The sequence below is a fragment of the Oxyura jamaicensis genome, chromosome 25, assembly GCF_011077185.1.
Source record: "Oxyura jamaicensis isolate SHBP4307 breed ruddy duck chromosome 25, BPBGC_Ojam_1.0, whole genome shotgun sequence".
NCBI lineage: Eukaryota > Metazoa > Chordata > Aves > Anseriformes > Anatidae > Oxyura > Oxyura jamaicensis.
Genome location: NC_048917.1, coordinates 1117799 through 1129185, shown reverse-complemented (window position 1 = coordinate 1129185; position 11387 = coordinate 1117799). Strand labels below are relative to the sequence as shown.

At 60.5% G+C, this 11387-nt stretch overlaps 2 protein-coding genes across 2 annotated transcripts; both read left to right on the top strand.

Moving 5' to 3' along the window:
• Positions 1-78: 78 nt before the first annotated feature.
• PMF1 (polyamine modulated factor 1) lies at positions 79-2524 on the top strand. The gene is made up of 5 exons (XM_035346717.1): positions 79-230; positions 328-433; positions 708-808; positions 1642-1837; positions 2225-2524. The coding sequence occupies exons 1-5, from the start codon at positions 91-93 to the stop codon at positions 2276-2278; spliced, it is 597 nt and encodes a 198-aa protein (XP_035202608.1). The 5' UTR covers positions 79-90; the 3' UTR covers positions 2279-2524.
• A 2050-nt stretch (positions 2525-4574) lies between these two features.
• On the top strand, positions 4575-5594 carry BGLAP (bone gamma-carboxyglutamate protein). Its single transcript, XM_035346741.1, has 4 exons — positions 4575-4717; positions 4994-5038; positions 5132-5198; positions 5340-5594. The coding sequence occupies exons 1-4, from the start codon at positions 4657-4659 to the stop codon at positions 5476-5478; spliced, it is 312 nt and encodes a 103-aa protein (XP_035202632.1). The 5' UTR covers positions 4575-4656; the 3' UTR covers positions 5479-5594.
• The last annotated feature ends 5793 nt before the right edge of the window (positions 5595-11387 follow it).

The following is an 11387-nucleotide window of genomic DNA, read 5'->3' as shown; positions in this document are numbered from 1 at the left end:
GGGGGGGGGATCCCGATGGGGGGGGGGGGCGGGGTTGGCGCCTCCCGCATGCGCGCTGATGGCGGCGGGGCCCGGAGGGGCGGTGGCAAAATGGCGGCGGCAGAGGCGGGAAGCGGCGGAGCTGAGGGGACGGCGGCGGGCGGCGATGGCGGCCCCGGGGCGCTCGGCCGCGGGCAGCTCTTCACAGCCGTGGTGGACACCTTCATGGAGAAGCTGGTGGCGGCGGGGAGGTGAGGCTGGAGGGGAGGGAGAGGGGGGAAAGGAAGGCGCCCCCCCGGTGTGTCCGCCCCGGTGGTTGACGCCCGGTCCCCCTTTGTGGCTTTGCAGCTACCAGAGGTTTGCCAGCTGCTACCACCGCTTCTACAGGCTGCAGCCCGAGGTGACCAGGAGCATCTACGACCAGTTCGTATCCCAGCTGCAGGCTTCCATCAAGGTGAAAAGGGGAAGGGGCTCCCTGGGGAGACACGAGCTGCAAGCCCCAGGCGTAAAAACCCGCAGCGCGGTGCTTTGGGGGGGGTGCCAAATACACTTTTAAATCAGAAAAAAAAGTTAGAAATCCCCCCCCCCCGGGTAGTCTGCCAGGCTTTATTTTCCTCAGGAGAAGCTGTAGCCTTCCCCTGGAGAGAACCGAGGGCAGGCAAGCCGGGCGATGCCCCTGCCCGCTTGGTTCGGGTCCCGCTGAATCCCTCTGGTGCCTTCCCCGCCAGGAGGAGATCCAGGAGGTGAAGAGAGAAGGGAACCTGGAGGAGCTCTTTAACTCGCTGGATAAGATCGTGGAGGAGGCGAAGGACCGGGAAGAGCCCGCGTGGTAAGGGCTTTTTGGTGGAAGATGGTTTGGGAAGCGTATGTGGGCGCTTCAACAGCTGGAGTCAGCTCCACGGGATGTTTGCGTCCTGCTGGTGTGCTCTGTAGGTCTTGGGGGATCCCTTGGGGTCTTGGGGGATCCCTTGGGGTCAAGGGATCTTTCAAAACCTCACAGACCTTAACAGCAATGCCGTTGTTTCTAAAACATCTGAAAACCGTTCCGTCTGTGCTTCCCTGAGCCATGCGCCTGTGCTTTGTGCAAGGAGGGAGCTTAGTGCTGGTGGGACCAGAATGGGGAGAAACTCAAAAGAGTTCTGAGAAATTCAGAAGGCTGGCTCAGCCTGTAGCCTCTGTTGCAATAGAAGAGCTCACATCGATGCTTGTTGTTGGAACGTGTGGCTTAGGGGCTCCGCAGGTACTGGCAGTTGCGTGAGCTGCCTTTGTTTGCCCTAATGGCAGACTGGGTCTTTTAATCCAAAGCATCGTAATCAAAAGCATCAAAAGCATCGATTCCTTGTTTCTGTGTTTGGGGAAGTTAATGACATCTCCTGCCTCTGCACCTCAGCGGAGTTGAGTTGAATCCTCCCCAAACTGCAGAGTTTTGGGGAGGATTCCCTCTCTTCACGTGCCCCGCAAGGGGCTTTACCACGGGTGCACCTCAGATCCTTACCTTACATCTGCCCTTTTGCACATCCAGCCGAGGGCAGTGCTAAAGGTAAATTGCTGGGGTTGGTGAGCTTGATACGTTTTGGCAAAGCACAGCTTGCAATTACACTGAGACTAATTGCTGTGTGGAATCGAGGCCCTCGGGTGGCTTCACGTCCTGCTCATTCGCAGGCGTCCCAGCGGGATCCCAGAAGAAGACATTCGCAGCGCCGTGGTGCCCTACCTCCTGAAGCACAAGTCGTACCTGCAGAAAGTCCTGAAGGAGAAGGAGGAAGAAAACAGGAAGCTAGCAGAGTCCGTGCTCGCGGGGAGGGATCAGATTGCTAAGCTGCAGCAGCTGATAGACACTCGCAGACAAGCCTGGCAGGTAAAAAAATAATACTTTAAAAATCCTCTTCTTTGCAGCATCAGCCTGAGAGAAATGCTGTTCTGTGCTAGCAAACGGCTGCGCTATATTTAAGCCCTTCACTCCTGAAAGGCCTCACAAGGAGCCAAGCTCTGCTGACGCTCGCCTGGGAGACCTGAAAATTTTCAGTGGAAGCCTTGGATGGTTTTCCCCAGGCGCTCCCAGCGTGTGCTGAGTAGGATGTTACAGGGGGCAAATGTTTAAACTCGGTGGGTTGTGTTCTGTACGTGCTGGGGGCAGCGGTGCACGCGAGGCTCCGTTTTACATCGGCCTGCTTTGTGTCCTGAACACTGGCAACTGTGGAGAAAAGCACCGTGCTGAATTCGGTGGTGGTTGTTTTCCTTCTAGGCAATTAGTAAGGAGCAACGAGAACTCATCATGACCTTCAAGGAGCCCCAGTGAGGAAGCAGAGGGATTCTGCACCTTGCACGCGGGAATTTTATCTTCATCTCTGAAGCGCTGACGATGCCTCGGGAAGTGGGACACCGTGTGGCACGTGCAAACCACGCGAACCTGAGTTCATCTTGTCCGCCTGAAAGAAACTTGCGGCAGAACCAGAAAGTTGCTGGACTTGCACAATTTGGTCAAAGTTTGTCAAGAGCTATGACAGCGCGTCAGGATGTTTGGGAACAGAGGACAAATTTGTATCCCCCCACTCCACTCAACAAGGCGAGTCCCCCAGGTCTGATAGCCAGAGCACGTCCGTACGTTCACACGCTTCCTTACCTCTCACACGTCTTCTTTGCACTATGACGAGTGTGATTCTGGCCTGCTACAGCCAAATTTGAGACCTCCAAGGCATTTCAGGTGCATATTAGAGAAAAGTCGGTGCCTTATGCATGAGAAAAGCGCAGAGGCCGGTTGTGCCGCACTCAGGAGTGAGGAGCCCACATCAGACTCCTGTGCCTTGCTTTCGTAGGTGTTCGTGTCCAGTTCCCCTTTCTTTAAATAACTCTGCCCGCGACCCATGAGAAAAGACGTCAGCATCTGCCTTGTCACATCAGGCTCCTCCTTGCCATATATTCTTTTTTTTCCCAGCTATTTTCCAGCCCTGCTCCACCCCCCACAGACGAGCCAAGTACGCGTGGACGGCACTTGAGAACCACAGTGCAAAGGACCCAGGGACCTGTCCCTTGTTCGTGGGGAGCTGAGCAGGGCTTAGCCTGGCCCTGCTGTGGCTTTGTGGGCTTGCGTAAAGGGACTTAACATTTTCCCGAGAAACCTTGTTGATTTTTTGCATCTGTAAGCCATGGGTTTGGTTATACCCCCCAGAGCAGTTCTTCACCGTCCCCTCTGAGATTTGCCAGCCACGGAAGCAGGCACTTCACTGGAGTCTGCCTGCGAGGGCCGTACTGAAACCCTGCACGCGAGGCTGCTCTTCAGAGTGAGGAGAAGGTCCTTCATCTGAGCTGGGAAGGTAACGAGGAGACTTACTGGGCCTGGCACGGATCAGTCACAAGCAGATGCCAGATCTGCCAGAGGCAGCAGGTCCTCTGCCTGTCTGGTCACCTGTCATCCCCCTGGCCTGCATTGCACATCAGCTATCAGTGAAAGCTGTCTGGTGCGGTGTTGAAATCCGAATTCTGAGAACAAAGGTAGCAATTTCCACCAAGCACAAGCCTCTGTTTTCAATTAGAGGCAGTTACAGCCTGTGATTGACTGACTGAGGCATATTTTCCTTTTGTCATAAACAAACCTTCCCTTGCTGCATTATAATCTAAATAAATTGGGGCTGTTGCTTCCCCCCCCCCCAGTCTTGGCTCCGGCTGTGCTTGCTTGGCCCACGTACTCTGTAGTTTTATGGGTTTGTTTGTCAAAGGCTCTGGCTTCAGGAATTCTCTCCTCCTCCGCCCCAAAGCCTCCGGTTCCGCTTTTCAGGACAGGGCTGGATTTGTAGGATCTGAAAGTCTGGGAAGTGGTCAGGATCCCAAGGAGGAATGTCCTGGGCAGCTCCTGGAAGCTCGAGCTGCTCGGAGTCCTGGAGCCAGCTGCCGGGGGTGGCTGAAGGCCCTGAGCACCGCTCACGTGGAGGAGTCGGGAGGAAGGGGTGAAGGGAGGGAGGAGCCCGAGAGTTCCCTTCTCCGGCTTCTGTCCCCTTCACTGATGCTCAGTGCCTGACCCGTGCCAGCAGCGTGCTTTGTGCTCTCACGAAGCCCTGTTTTGGGGTTTCAAGAGGTGCCGGAGAGGATGTGGCATGGGACAGCTGCGAGGCCAGTGGTGTCTGCTGGCCTTCTCCTCCTGGGACTTGGCGTGGAGAACGGCTGCGCTGACCTCGAGCGGATGCTGCTGACGGACCGCGCGCCATCCCCAGGCAAAAATTACCCCGTGGGCCACGTGTGCCGAGGGGAAACCCCTGTGGATGTTGTCAGGAAATGCTCCCAGCGTGTCTGCAAGCCCGCTGGGAGCCCAGCAGTGAGGGGAGGGCCAGACCCCTCAGGGACTGGGGAACACAGCGAGGAATCTCTCCGGTGCCCCATCTCCCGTCCCATCAGGGGCCAGAGACTCGGTGCTGCCAGGCGGGCACGGCCGCGGGCACCAGCTGCTCTGTGCTGGCCCAGGGCCGTGTTTCCCTCCCTGTGGGCTCCGGCTGGTCGCAGGGGAACTGAGTTCACCCCAAACCACAATTGCCGCCTGTGCCGGCAGCTCCCAGCCCCAGCGGATGCGCTGGAAATAGCCCTGGCGGGGCTGCGGGGCCCCTCCTTGACAGCGGTCGTGGCGCCCTATAAAGCTGCACGGGGACCAGGGGCTGCAGCGAGCGCAGTGCTGCACGGCCAGGCACCATGAAGGCCCTCGTCCTGCTGCTCCTGCTGGCCCTCCTGACCCTCGGCCTCTGCCGCAGGGGTATGGGGCATTTTAGGGAGCGACGGGCACCAGGCTGCGGGGAGGGGACCTGTGCCATGAGCTGGGGGGAGCAGAGGGGCTCGGAGAGCTTTAGGGTGGATGGTGCAGTGCTGGGACAGGGATCAGGACCGTGGATCCCTTTGTTAGGCTGGGGGGAAGGGGTCCAGGTGAGGGATCAAAGCAGGGACTGGGCTGGGAGCAGGGCGAGGGTGCAGCCAGCATGGGGCCAAAACGTGCCCGCCCGTGGCACTGACTGCCTCAATCCTTCCCCCGCAGCTTCTGAGCGCTCCGTCAGCGCCGACGAGTCGCCCAGCTCCGAAGGTGAGTGCCTGCAGCCAGATGCGGCCCTGCCACCCTGGGGATGGGGACGGGGGGGGACCTGGCCCTCCCTCATCTCCTGCTCTGTCCCCGTAGCCTTTATCTCCAAACGTGCCAGCGCCGAGATGGCGAGGAGACACAAGAGGAATTATGTCTATGACAGGTAACTCTTGTTCCCCAGCCAGGCTATGCGATGCAATCCCATTTTTGGGGAGGGGTCCTGCTGGCAGGTCCTTTCTCTGGGTGCCTCGCCGTGAGGTCGGGCCCCTCCCCACGCTCCCTGCACGCCCCCATCCATCCCCAGCAGCGTCTACGGAGCTGCACCCGCGTGGAACCCACTGGAGGCCAAGCGCGAGGTGTGCGAGCTGAACCCCGACTGCGACGAGCTGGCCGACCACATCGGCTTCCAGGAGGCATACCGGCGCTTCTACGGCCCCGTTTAGCCCCTGCTGCGATGCGGTCCCACGGGCGCTGTGCTCAGCCCCACCTGCCCCGGGCCACCCTCCATTAATGCTCCTCTCCATTAATTGTGGAAAGAAATAAAGGTGCACACAGTGCAGCCGGCTCCTTTCTAGTCTGGGGGTGGGGGCGGGTGTGCAGCCGCAGCAGAGGCACCTCCATGTCCCCCCTGCGAGGCCGAGGGCTCCCAGCCTCTTCCTCCCTCTCCCAGCACCTGCAGGGCTGAGCAGCATCCGGCCCCATCCCTGGCAATGACCAGCCCGGCGCCAGCGTGAGTTCGGTTTAATTTAAAGCTGCTTCATCCCAGGGATCCCAGGGAGTTATTAAGGGCGGTGATTTCTTAATGAACCAGCACTTCGTTAAGGCCAGGTTTGATGGGGTGGGGGCGGGTAATCGGGCCCCTGGTCCCATGCATGGTGCCGCGGCCGTGGTGCCTTATCCCTTCCTGCTCAACCAGGGTGCACGCGCACACAGCCCCAGCTCCCCTTCCCCAGATTCATCTCCTGCAGCCCCAGCGCTGGCCTGGCCACAGCTCCTGGGGTCCCACGGCACAGGGCCCTGACCCACAGCCCCTGGCTCGGCTGTATTTAAAAGGTGGGGAAACTGAGGCACGGCATGCTCCCACCGTGGGGGGGGCTCCTGGCCCCAGTTACCAGCTCTGGGGGACATCCCTGGTAGGTGCAGGATTAGGACTGGAACCCTGAAGAGGAGGCAAAGCCCCATGGGCTCCCTGCAGCCCCCACGAGGGCCTGGTGCAGTCAGACACCACGCTTGGAACTGGGGGAAGAGCTTCCCAGCAGGAGAAACTGAGGCACAGCCCGGGGGAAGCAGGCCAGCAGCACAGAGAGGACCCAGAAGTCCCAATTTCCACCCTCGTCTCGCCCCTCCCAGGCCCAAAACTCAGCTCAAAAACTGGGGGGGGGAACACACAAAAAGGGAAACAAAACAAAACAACCCCAAGCATCTGGGGACGCCTCCCCAAACCCTGGCACGGGGCTGCGGGGGCGGTGGGCAATGCTCTGCCAGTGCCCCCTCCTCAAACCTCCCTGCGGAGTCCCCCCCCACCCCATCGTTCAGCCAGGACCCTCGTCCCTGCCGCTGCCGCTCGCCTCCCGGTTCCCTGGCCACATTCCTGGGCCTCGGCTGCCTTTTTTCCGTGGCCAAGGGAGGGGAGGGGAGGGGAGGGGGGGCCCTCCCGGGCAGCTCCCGCTTGTTGGCGGAGGTGGAGGCCGGGGCCTCCCTGCCAGGCCTCAAAGGCAGCTTTTGTGCCGAACGCGCTGCCTGCAGCTGACCCCCCCCCCAAACCTCCACCTTCTTCTAGGAGCAGGGCCCTGGGGGATTGCCCCCAGTGTTCGGCTTGGCGTGGAGGGCGCCTGGGCCTCCGTGAGGCCGTGTGGGCACAGGGAGGCTCCGGGCATCAGCTCTTAAGAGCTGGCAAGCCCTTCAGCCAGGGCAGGCGGTGGAGCAAGGTGCTGGGCAGCATCGGCCAAACACCCGCAGGGCCCCACGAGCGCCACCGCAAAGAGCTGGGTGACGGCGAGAGGCAGGGGAAACAAAACCAGTTTAGGAAAGCTTCCCTCACTGGTCTGACTGGGCGCCACCGGCATGGAGGGGCTGGAAGCTCAGGCTCAGTCCATGCCATGGGCGCTGCTCAGGAGGGAGAGGCTGAGCCACGAGCGAGGCCGATGCTGTCAAAGCCTTGGTCCCTGGCGGTTTGCTTTCGGTGAGTTCAGGTTTCAGCTCAGCCGCGGGCACCGGGAGCCACAGTGCCCCGGGACGAGCCGAGCCCGAAAAGCCATCGGCTCGGGGCTGCTTTGCGAGCAGGGCTCGTGCTGCGAGGCTCGTCGCCCACAAAGGAGCCTGGCACCCGCTGTGTGCGTGCGTGGCTGCAGGTCCCAGTGCTGAAAGCCCCTCTGAAAACACCTGCACCAAGCACGGAAAACCCTGGAGGACGGGGACCTGCTTGGGTTGGGGAAGGCAAATCTCCGTGCGGGCAGCAGAGGTGCAGAGGGAGCAGAGCATCCCGGCGAGCGGGGTTGGAGGCCAGGAGGCTCCCCCAGGACTTGGCAGCCCAGGGACGGGGATCCCAGTTCTTGGTCGCCGTCAGGAGGCTTTGCCCTGCCTCAGTTTTCCAGGAGCAAAGCCTTCAGTCGGTGACTCCAGACCGCGGCCGATCCACGGCAGCCAGGCACCCCTCGCAGCGCCGCGCAAACAGAGGTGCAGAGGGTTTGTGAGCGGGGCAGGCAGCGCGTCCGCAGCCTCCCCCAGCACCATGAACGCCAGGCAGCGTCTCAGCACAGCCTGCTCGGGCTGCAGGAGGCACTTCCAGACCCTCTGGATGGGTCGGGGCTGGCAGCTCCGGCTCCCTTTTGTGCGGCCACGGGCAGCGGGGTTGGGATGCAGCCCACGTCTCGCCCTGCAGGAAGAAGTCGCCCAGAGTTTATCCTCCCCCCGGGGAGCCGAAGGCCAGGTTCACCTCTTCAGAACCTCCCTTCCTCACCTCCCCACTGCTGGCAGCCTCCAAAGAACCACAGAGCGAGGGTAAATTATATCGGTGCCTGGCTTGATGCTAGCAGATAAAGAAGCTTTGGTGTGAATGAATACAGGGAGTGGAAGACCCCCCCCACACCTCCCCCCTTTTTCTTCCCCCTAAAAAAACACCCCCCCAGCTCCCCCAACGCCTGGCATAGTCCCTCAGAGCCTGCCTACAAGTGTCCTCCCCAGGATGGAAGCAGGGGGTAAAAGCGAAAGGAACGAAGGGAAGAACGGCCCCGTTTTCCAGAGGAAGCAGCAACTCGCCCACGTTTCATCCTAACAAACCCAAAGCAAGCCAAATAACGCCGCCAGGTCAAGAAATTCAAAAGGGGGTCAAGATGGCCAGGCTTTGGGCACTTGTTCCCTTCCGAAAAGCACAAAGCTTGGTTAGAAAACTGCGTGTCTGAGAGTTAATTTGTGTATTAAAACGTACCCACCTCTGAAGACACGAAGCTAGAGGAGAAACACGGGCTGGGAATCACCACGCAACGCGGGGTACAAACGTCTCGTATTTTATTAAGCTAGTCAAGGTGTTCGGATCACAGTCAGACACATGCCGTGAGAGCCCCCCAGCTTCTCGTCCCGGCCGGGTCCGACAGACGCCATCAGGCCCCCAGCGAGAGCTACCCGAGCACAGATCCACAGGCTGGCTTTCGTTTGTGCTACGAAGAGGCTCGAAGGAGAGACGCGTGCCTCTCGCCTCGCACCAAGCAGCTCGGTGCCAGCGGGCAGAGGCAGGACCCGCAGCGCGGGGCTCCTGCGGCAGCCCTCCCGCCTTGCCCGTTCTCGCAGCCGCCCCATTTTTGCCCACCTTATTTCCTGCCCCCCTCCCCGGGCAGTTCTGCTGGACGTCAAGAAGGGAAAAGCCTCCGCTGCGAGCCCAAAATCTGCGGCACCGCAGCTGGCATCAGGCTGAGGCGAGCAAGGATGGGAAGCGGAAGGAAGAGGCGCTTGGCACAGCCCGGGAGACGGCCGAGCAGGCGGCCAGCGGGCACCGGGGCCATCGTGGCCACCCACCGCGGCACGGGGACCCGGCCAGCCTCGGCCACCAGGAACCTGCCCTCTCCTGGAGCTCCCCCCAGCTCCCTTCTGAGAGCTCAGCGTGATGGGAACAGAAAGGAAAGGAGATCAAAGCCCAGAAACGCACGCGAAACACAATAAAAACAATGCTTTTAGCCCACAACATTTTTTTTTTCCTTTTTTTTTTTCTTTTTGCTCTGCTTCCCAGCACGGAGGGGGTTGGGGGGGCAAGCTCGGAGCCGGGACGGGAATAGCACCACGGGGATTAGCGCTGGACCAGACCTGGCTTTTCCAAGGCTCGACGACCGCTGCCCAGCTGAGGCAGGCCGTGGCTCTGGCAGGCTGGCATCAAGACCCCACGGAAGGCTGCGGGGTAACCAGGGCGGGGGGGAAGCGGGGCTCAGCATCTTCCCTTCACCCCACCTTAAAGGTGTGAAGCTGAGCCTCCGTCAGACGGTACCACGCAGCTTGCCACCTTCCCCGAGGCTGTTTTGCTGCTGTGCTGCCCTGGAAGGGCTCCGGCTTTTCCAGTTTCAGCTCTCTCTGCCTGGGGCCACGCGTCCCTCGGGTCCTCCACCGCAGTTGTGGGTTCCGGAGGGGAAGCAGGGTGGCAGGGGGAGGTTTCAGGTGCTTTTAGGTCGCCCTCTCTCCCCCACTTGGCCCAGACACCACGCACTGAAAGGTGGAGCCGGGCGGTTTTTAAGATGTCCCTTTGAAGGGCTGGGGCCTTTTCCTGCTCTCCAGGTGAAAAACAACCAGCGGGGTTACGTTAAAACCTCTCAGGAGAGCAGGGCGGGCACCAGGGGATGTTGATGAGAACAGGGAGACAGCCTCGGTGCCTCTCAGAAAAAACAAAAAACCCTCTGACCCTGCCCTGGGGCCCCTTAGGAGGGCTCCAGCCCTGCACTGGCCCTGGCCCCGTAGCGCCCAGCTCCCAGCCCTGGTCCTGGCCCCGCAGCAGCTCCGGGAAGAACCGAGACGCTCTCACCGTCAGCACGAGGGGCATCGCCTTTTGGACGCCGCTTTATTTGCGTTGCTCTTTTCCCCCCCTCTTCGAGCTCCAGCCAAGGGAGTACCTGGCCCAGGGCAAAGCTGAGGAACGTCCCCAAATCCTCGCCCTCTGGATTTCAGAGGAGCAATCCCCCCCCGGTGGAACCCCACATGCTCCCTTCGCCCTAGGTGGCGGGAAGGGAAGGGGAGTTCGGCCTCGGGACTGCAACCGCAGCCAGGCTTCAGCTCGAGCAGCCCTCCACCAGCGAGCTGCGGACTGCAGCCCCTCCTGACGTGCAGCAAGGAGGAGGACGGTTTTCTTCAGCAGCAGGAAAAAAAAAAAAAAAGCACAGTCCAGCAGCCAGCCATGCCACCGAGCCAGGCCCCTGGTGAACAAGGAGTGTATTTCAGCATAACCCAGCAGCACCCTCCAGGCCAACAGAGGGTGACTCTGCCCTCCACCACCCCGCCTCGCTCCGGCCCCGGCGCCGAGGGCCGAGTCCCGCCGGGGGATTCTCTTTTCTTTTCCCGTCCCCATCAGATAAAAAAAATCATGAGCTAGGCAAACAAACGGCTTCGAATCAAAGCAGTGGTGGCACTGGAGGAGCGACAAGCTTCGCAGCCCGCCTTAGATCTCCAACTGTGCCCAGGAAGAGGCAGAGTCTTTGACTTCTGTTGGTTCCTTGGTTTAGCCAAGCAAAGCCCCGCAGGTTTCAGGAGAAGCTGCAAAAGGGAAAAACCTGCAGGGAAGCGCTGCCACTCTCCCCTCTCCCCTCGCCTTTCAGATCGCTTCTCCAAGCGCGTGGCCCTTGTGGGGCCAGCTCCAGGCGTGACTGAAAGCTTGGCATCTCTCTCCGCTGTGCTACAAGGCTGCGGGCTGCACAGGAACAGCAACTGCAGGACAAACGAACCACCTGGGACTTGTGCTGTTTTGTGTTTGTTTGTTTGTTACCTGAAAACAAGGAACATCCCGCCACGCCAGCACGACGCGTCGCGGGAGGAAGTCCGCCCAGCTTGGAGCGCGTTACTTGTCTTTGCCGCGCGACGCCCCCTTTTGCAGCAGCTCCCGGCTGGCCCACGTGAAAAACACCCCAACGCGGAGGACTAGTGGTTTTTACTTGCATAGCTGCTGGTAGTTCACGTGGGCAGAGACGGCTGGGTCTTGATTACATCGACACAGATGAGCTACGCAGAGGCCGTCCGGCCCGTCTCGCACTGCTCAGCTGTCCTGGGAGCAACCCCTATCTTCATTTCCAGGCATCGGCACGCGACGGGACGTCAGACGCGGGTCGCTCGAGACGCTGGCAGGGTGGAGGTCTGAAAGGTCCCTCGCAGGTCACGCGGGGAA

Excerpts from the sequence above, each read along its gene's own strand:
- PMF1 (XM_035346717.1), top strand. The coding sequence starts at position 91 with ATGGCGGCGGCAGAGGCGGGAAGCGGCGGAGCTGAGGGGACGGCGGCG. Across the intron at positions 434-707 it reads AGCTGCAGGCTTCCATCAAG|GAGGAGATCCAGGAGGTGAA; the intron begins GTGAAAAGGGGA and ends CTTCCCCGCCAG. Across the intron at positions 1,838-2,224 it reads CTCGCAGACAAGCCTGGCAG|GCAATTAGTAAGGAGCAACG; the intron begins GTAAAAAAATAA and ends TTTTCCTTCTAG.
- BGLAP (XM_035346741.1), top strand. The coding sequence starts at position 4,657 with ATGAAGGCCCTCGTCCTGCTGCTCCTGCTGGCCCTCCTGACCCTCGGC. Across the intron at positions 4,718-4,993 it reads CCTCGGCCTCTGCCGCAGGG|CTTCTGAGCGCTCCGTCAGC; the intron begins GTATGGGGCATT and ends CTTCCCCCGCAG. Across the intron at positions 5,199-5,339 it reads AGGAATTATGTCTATGACAG|CAGCGTCTACGGAGCTGCAC; the intron begins GTAACTCTTGTT and ends ATCCATCCCCAG.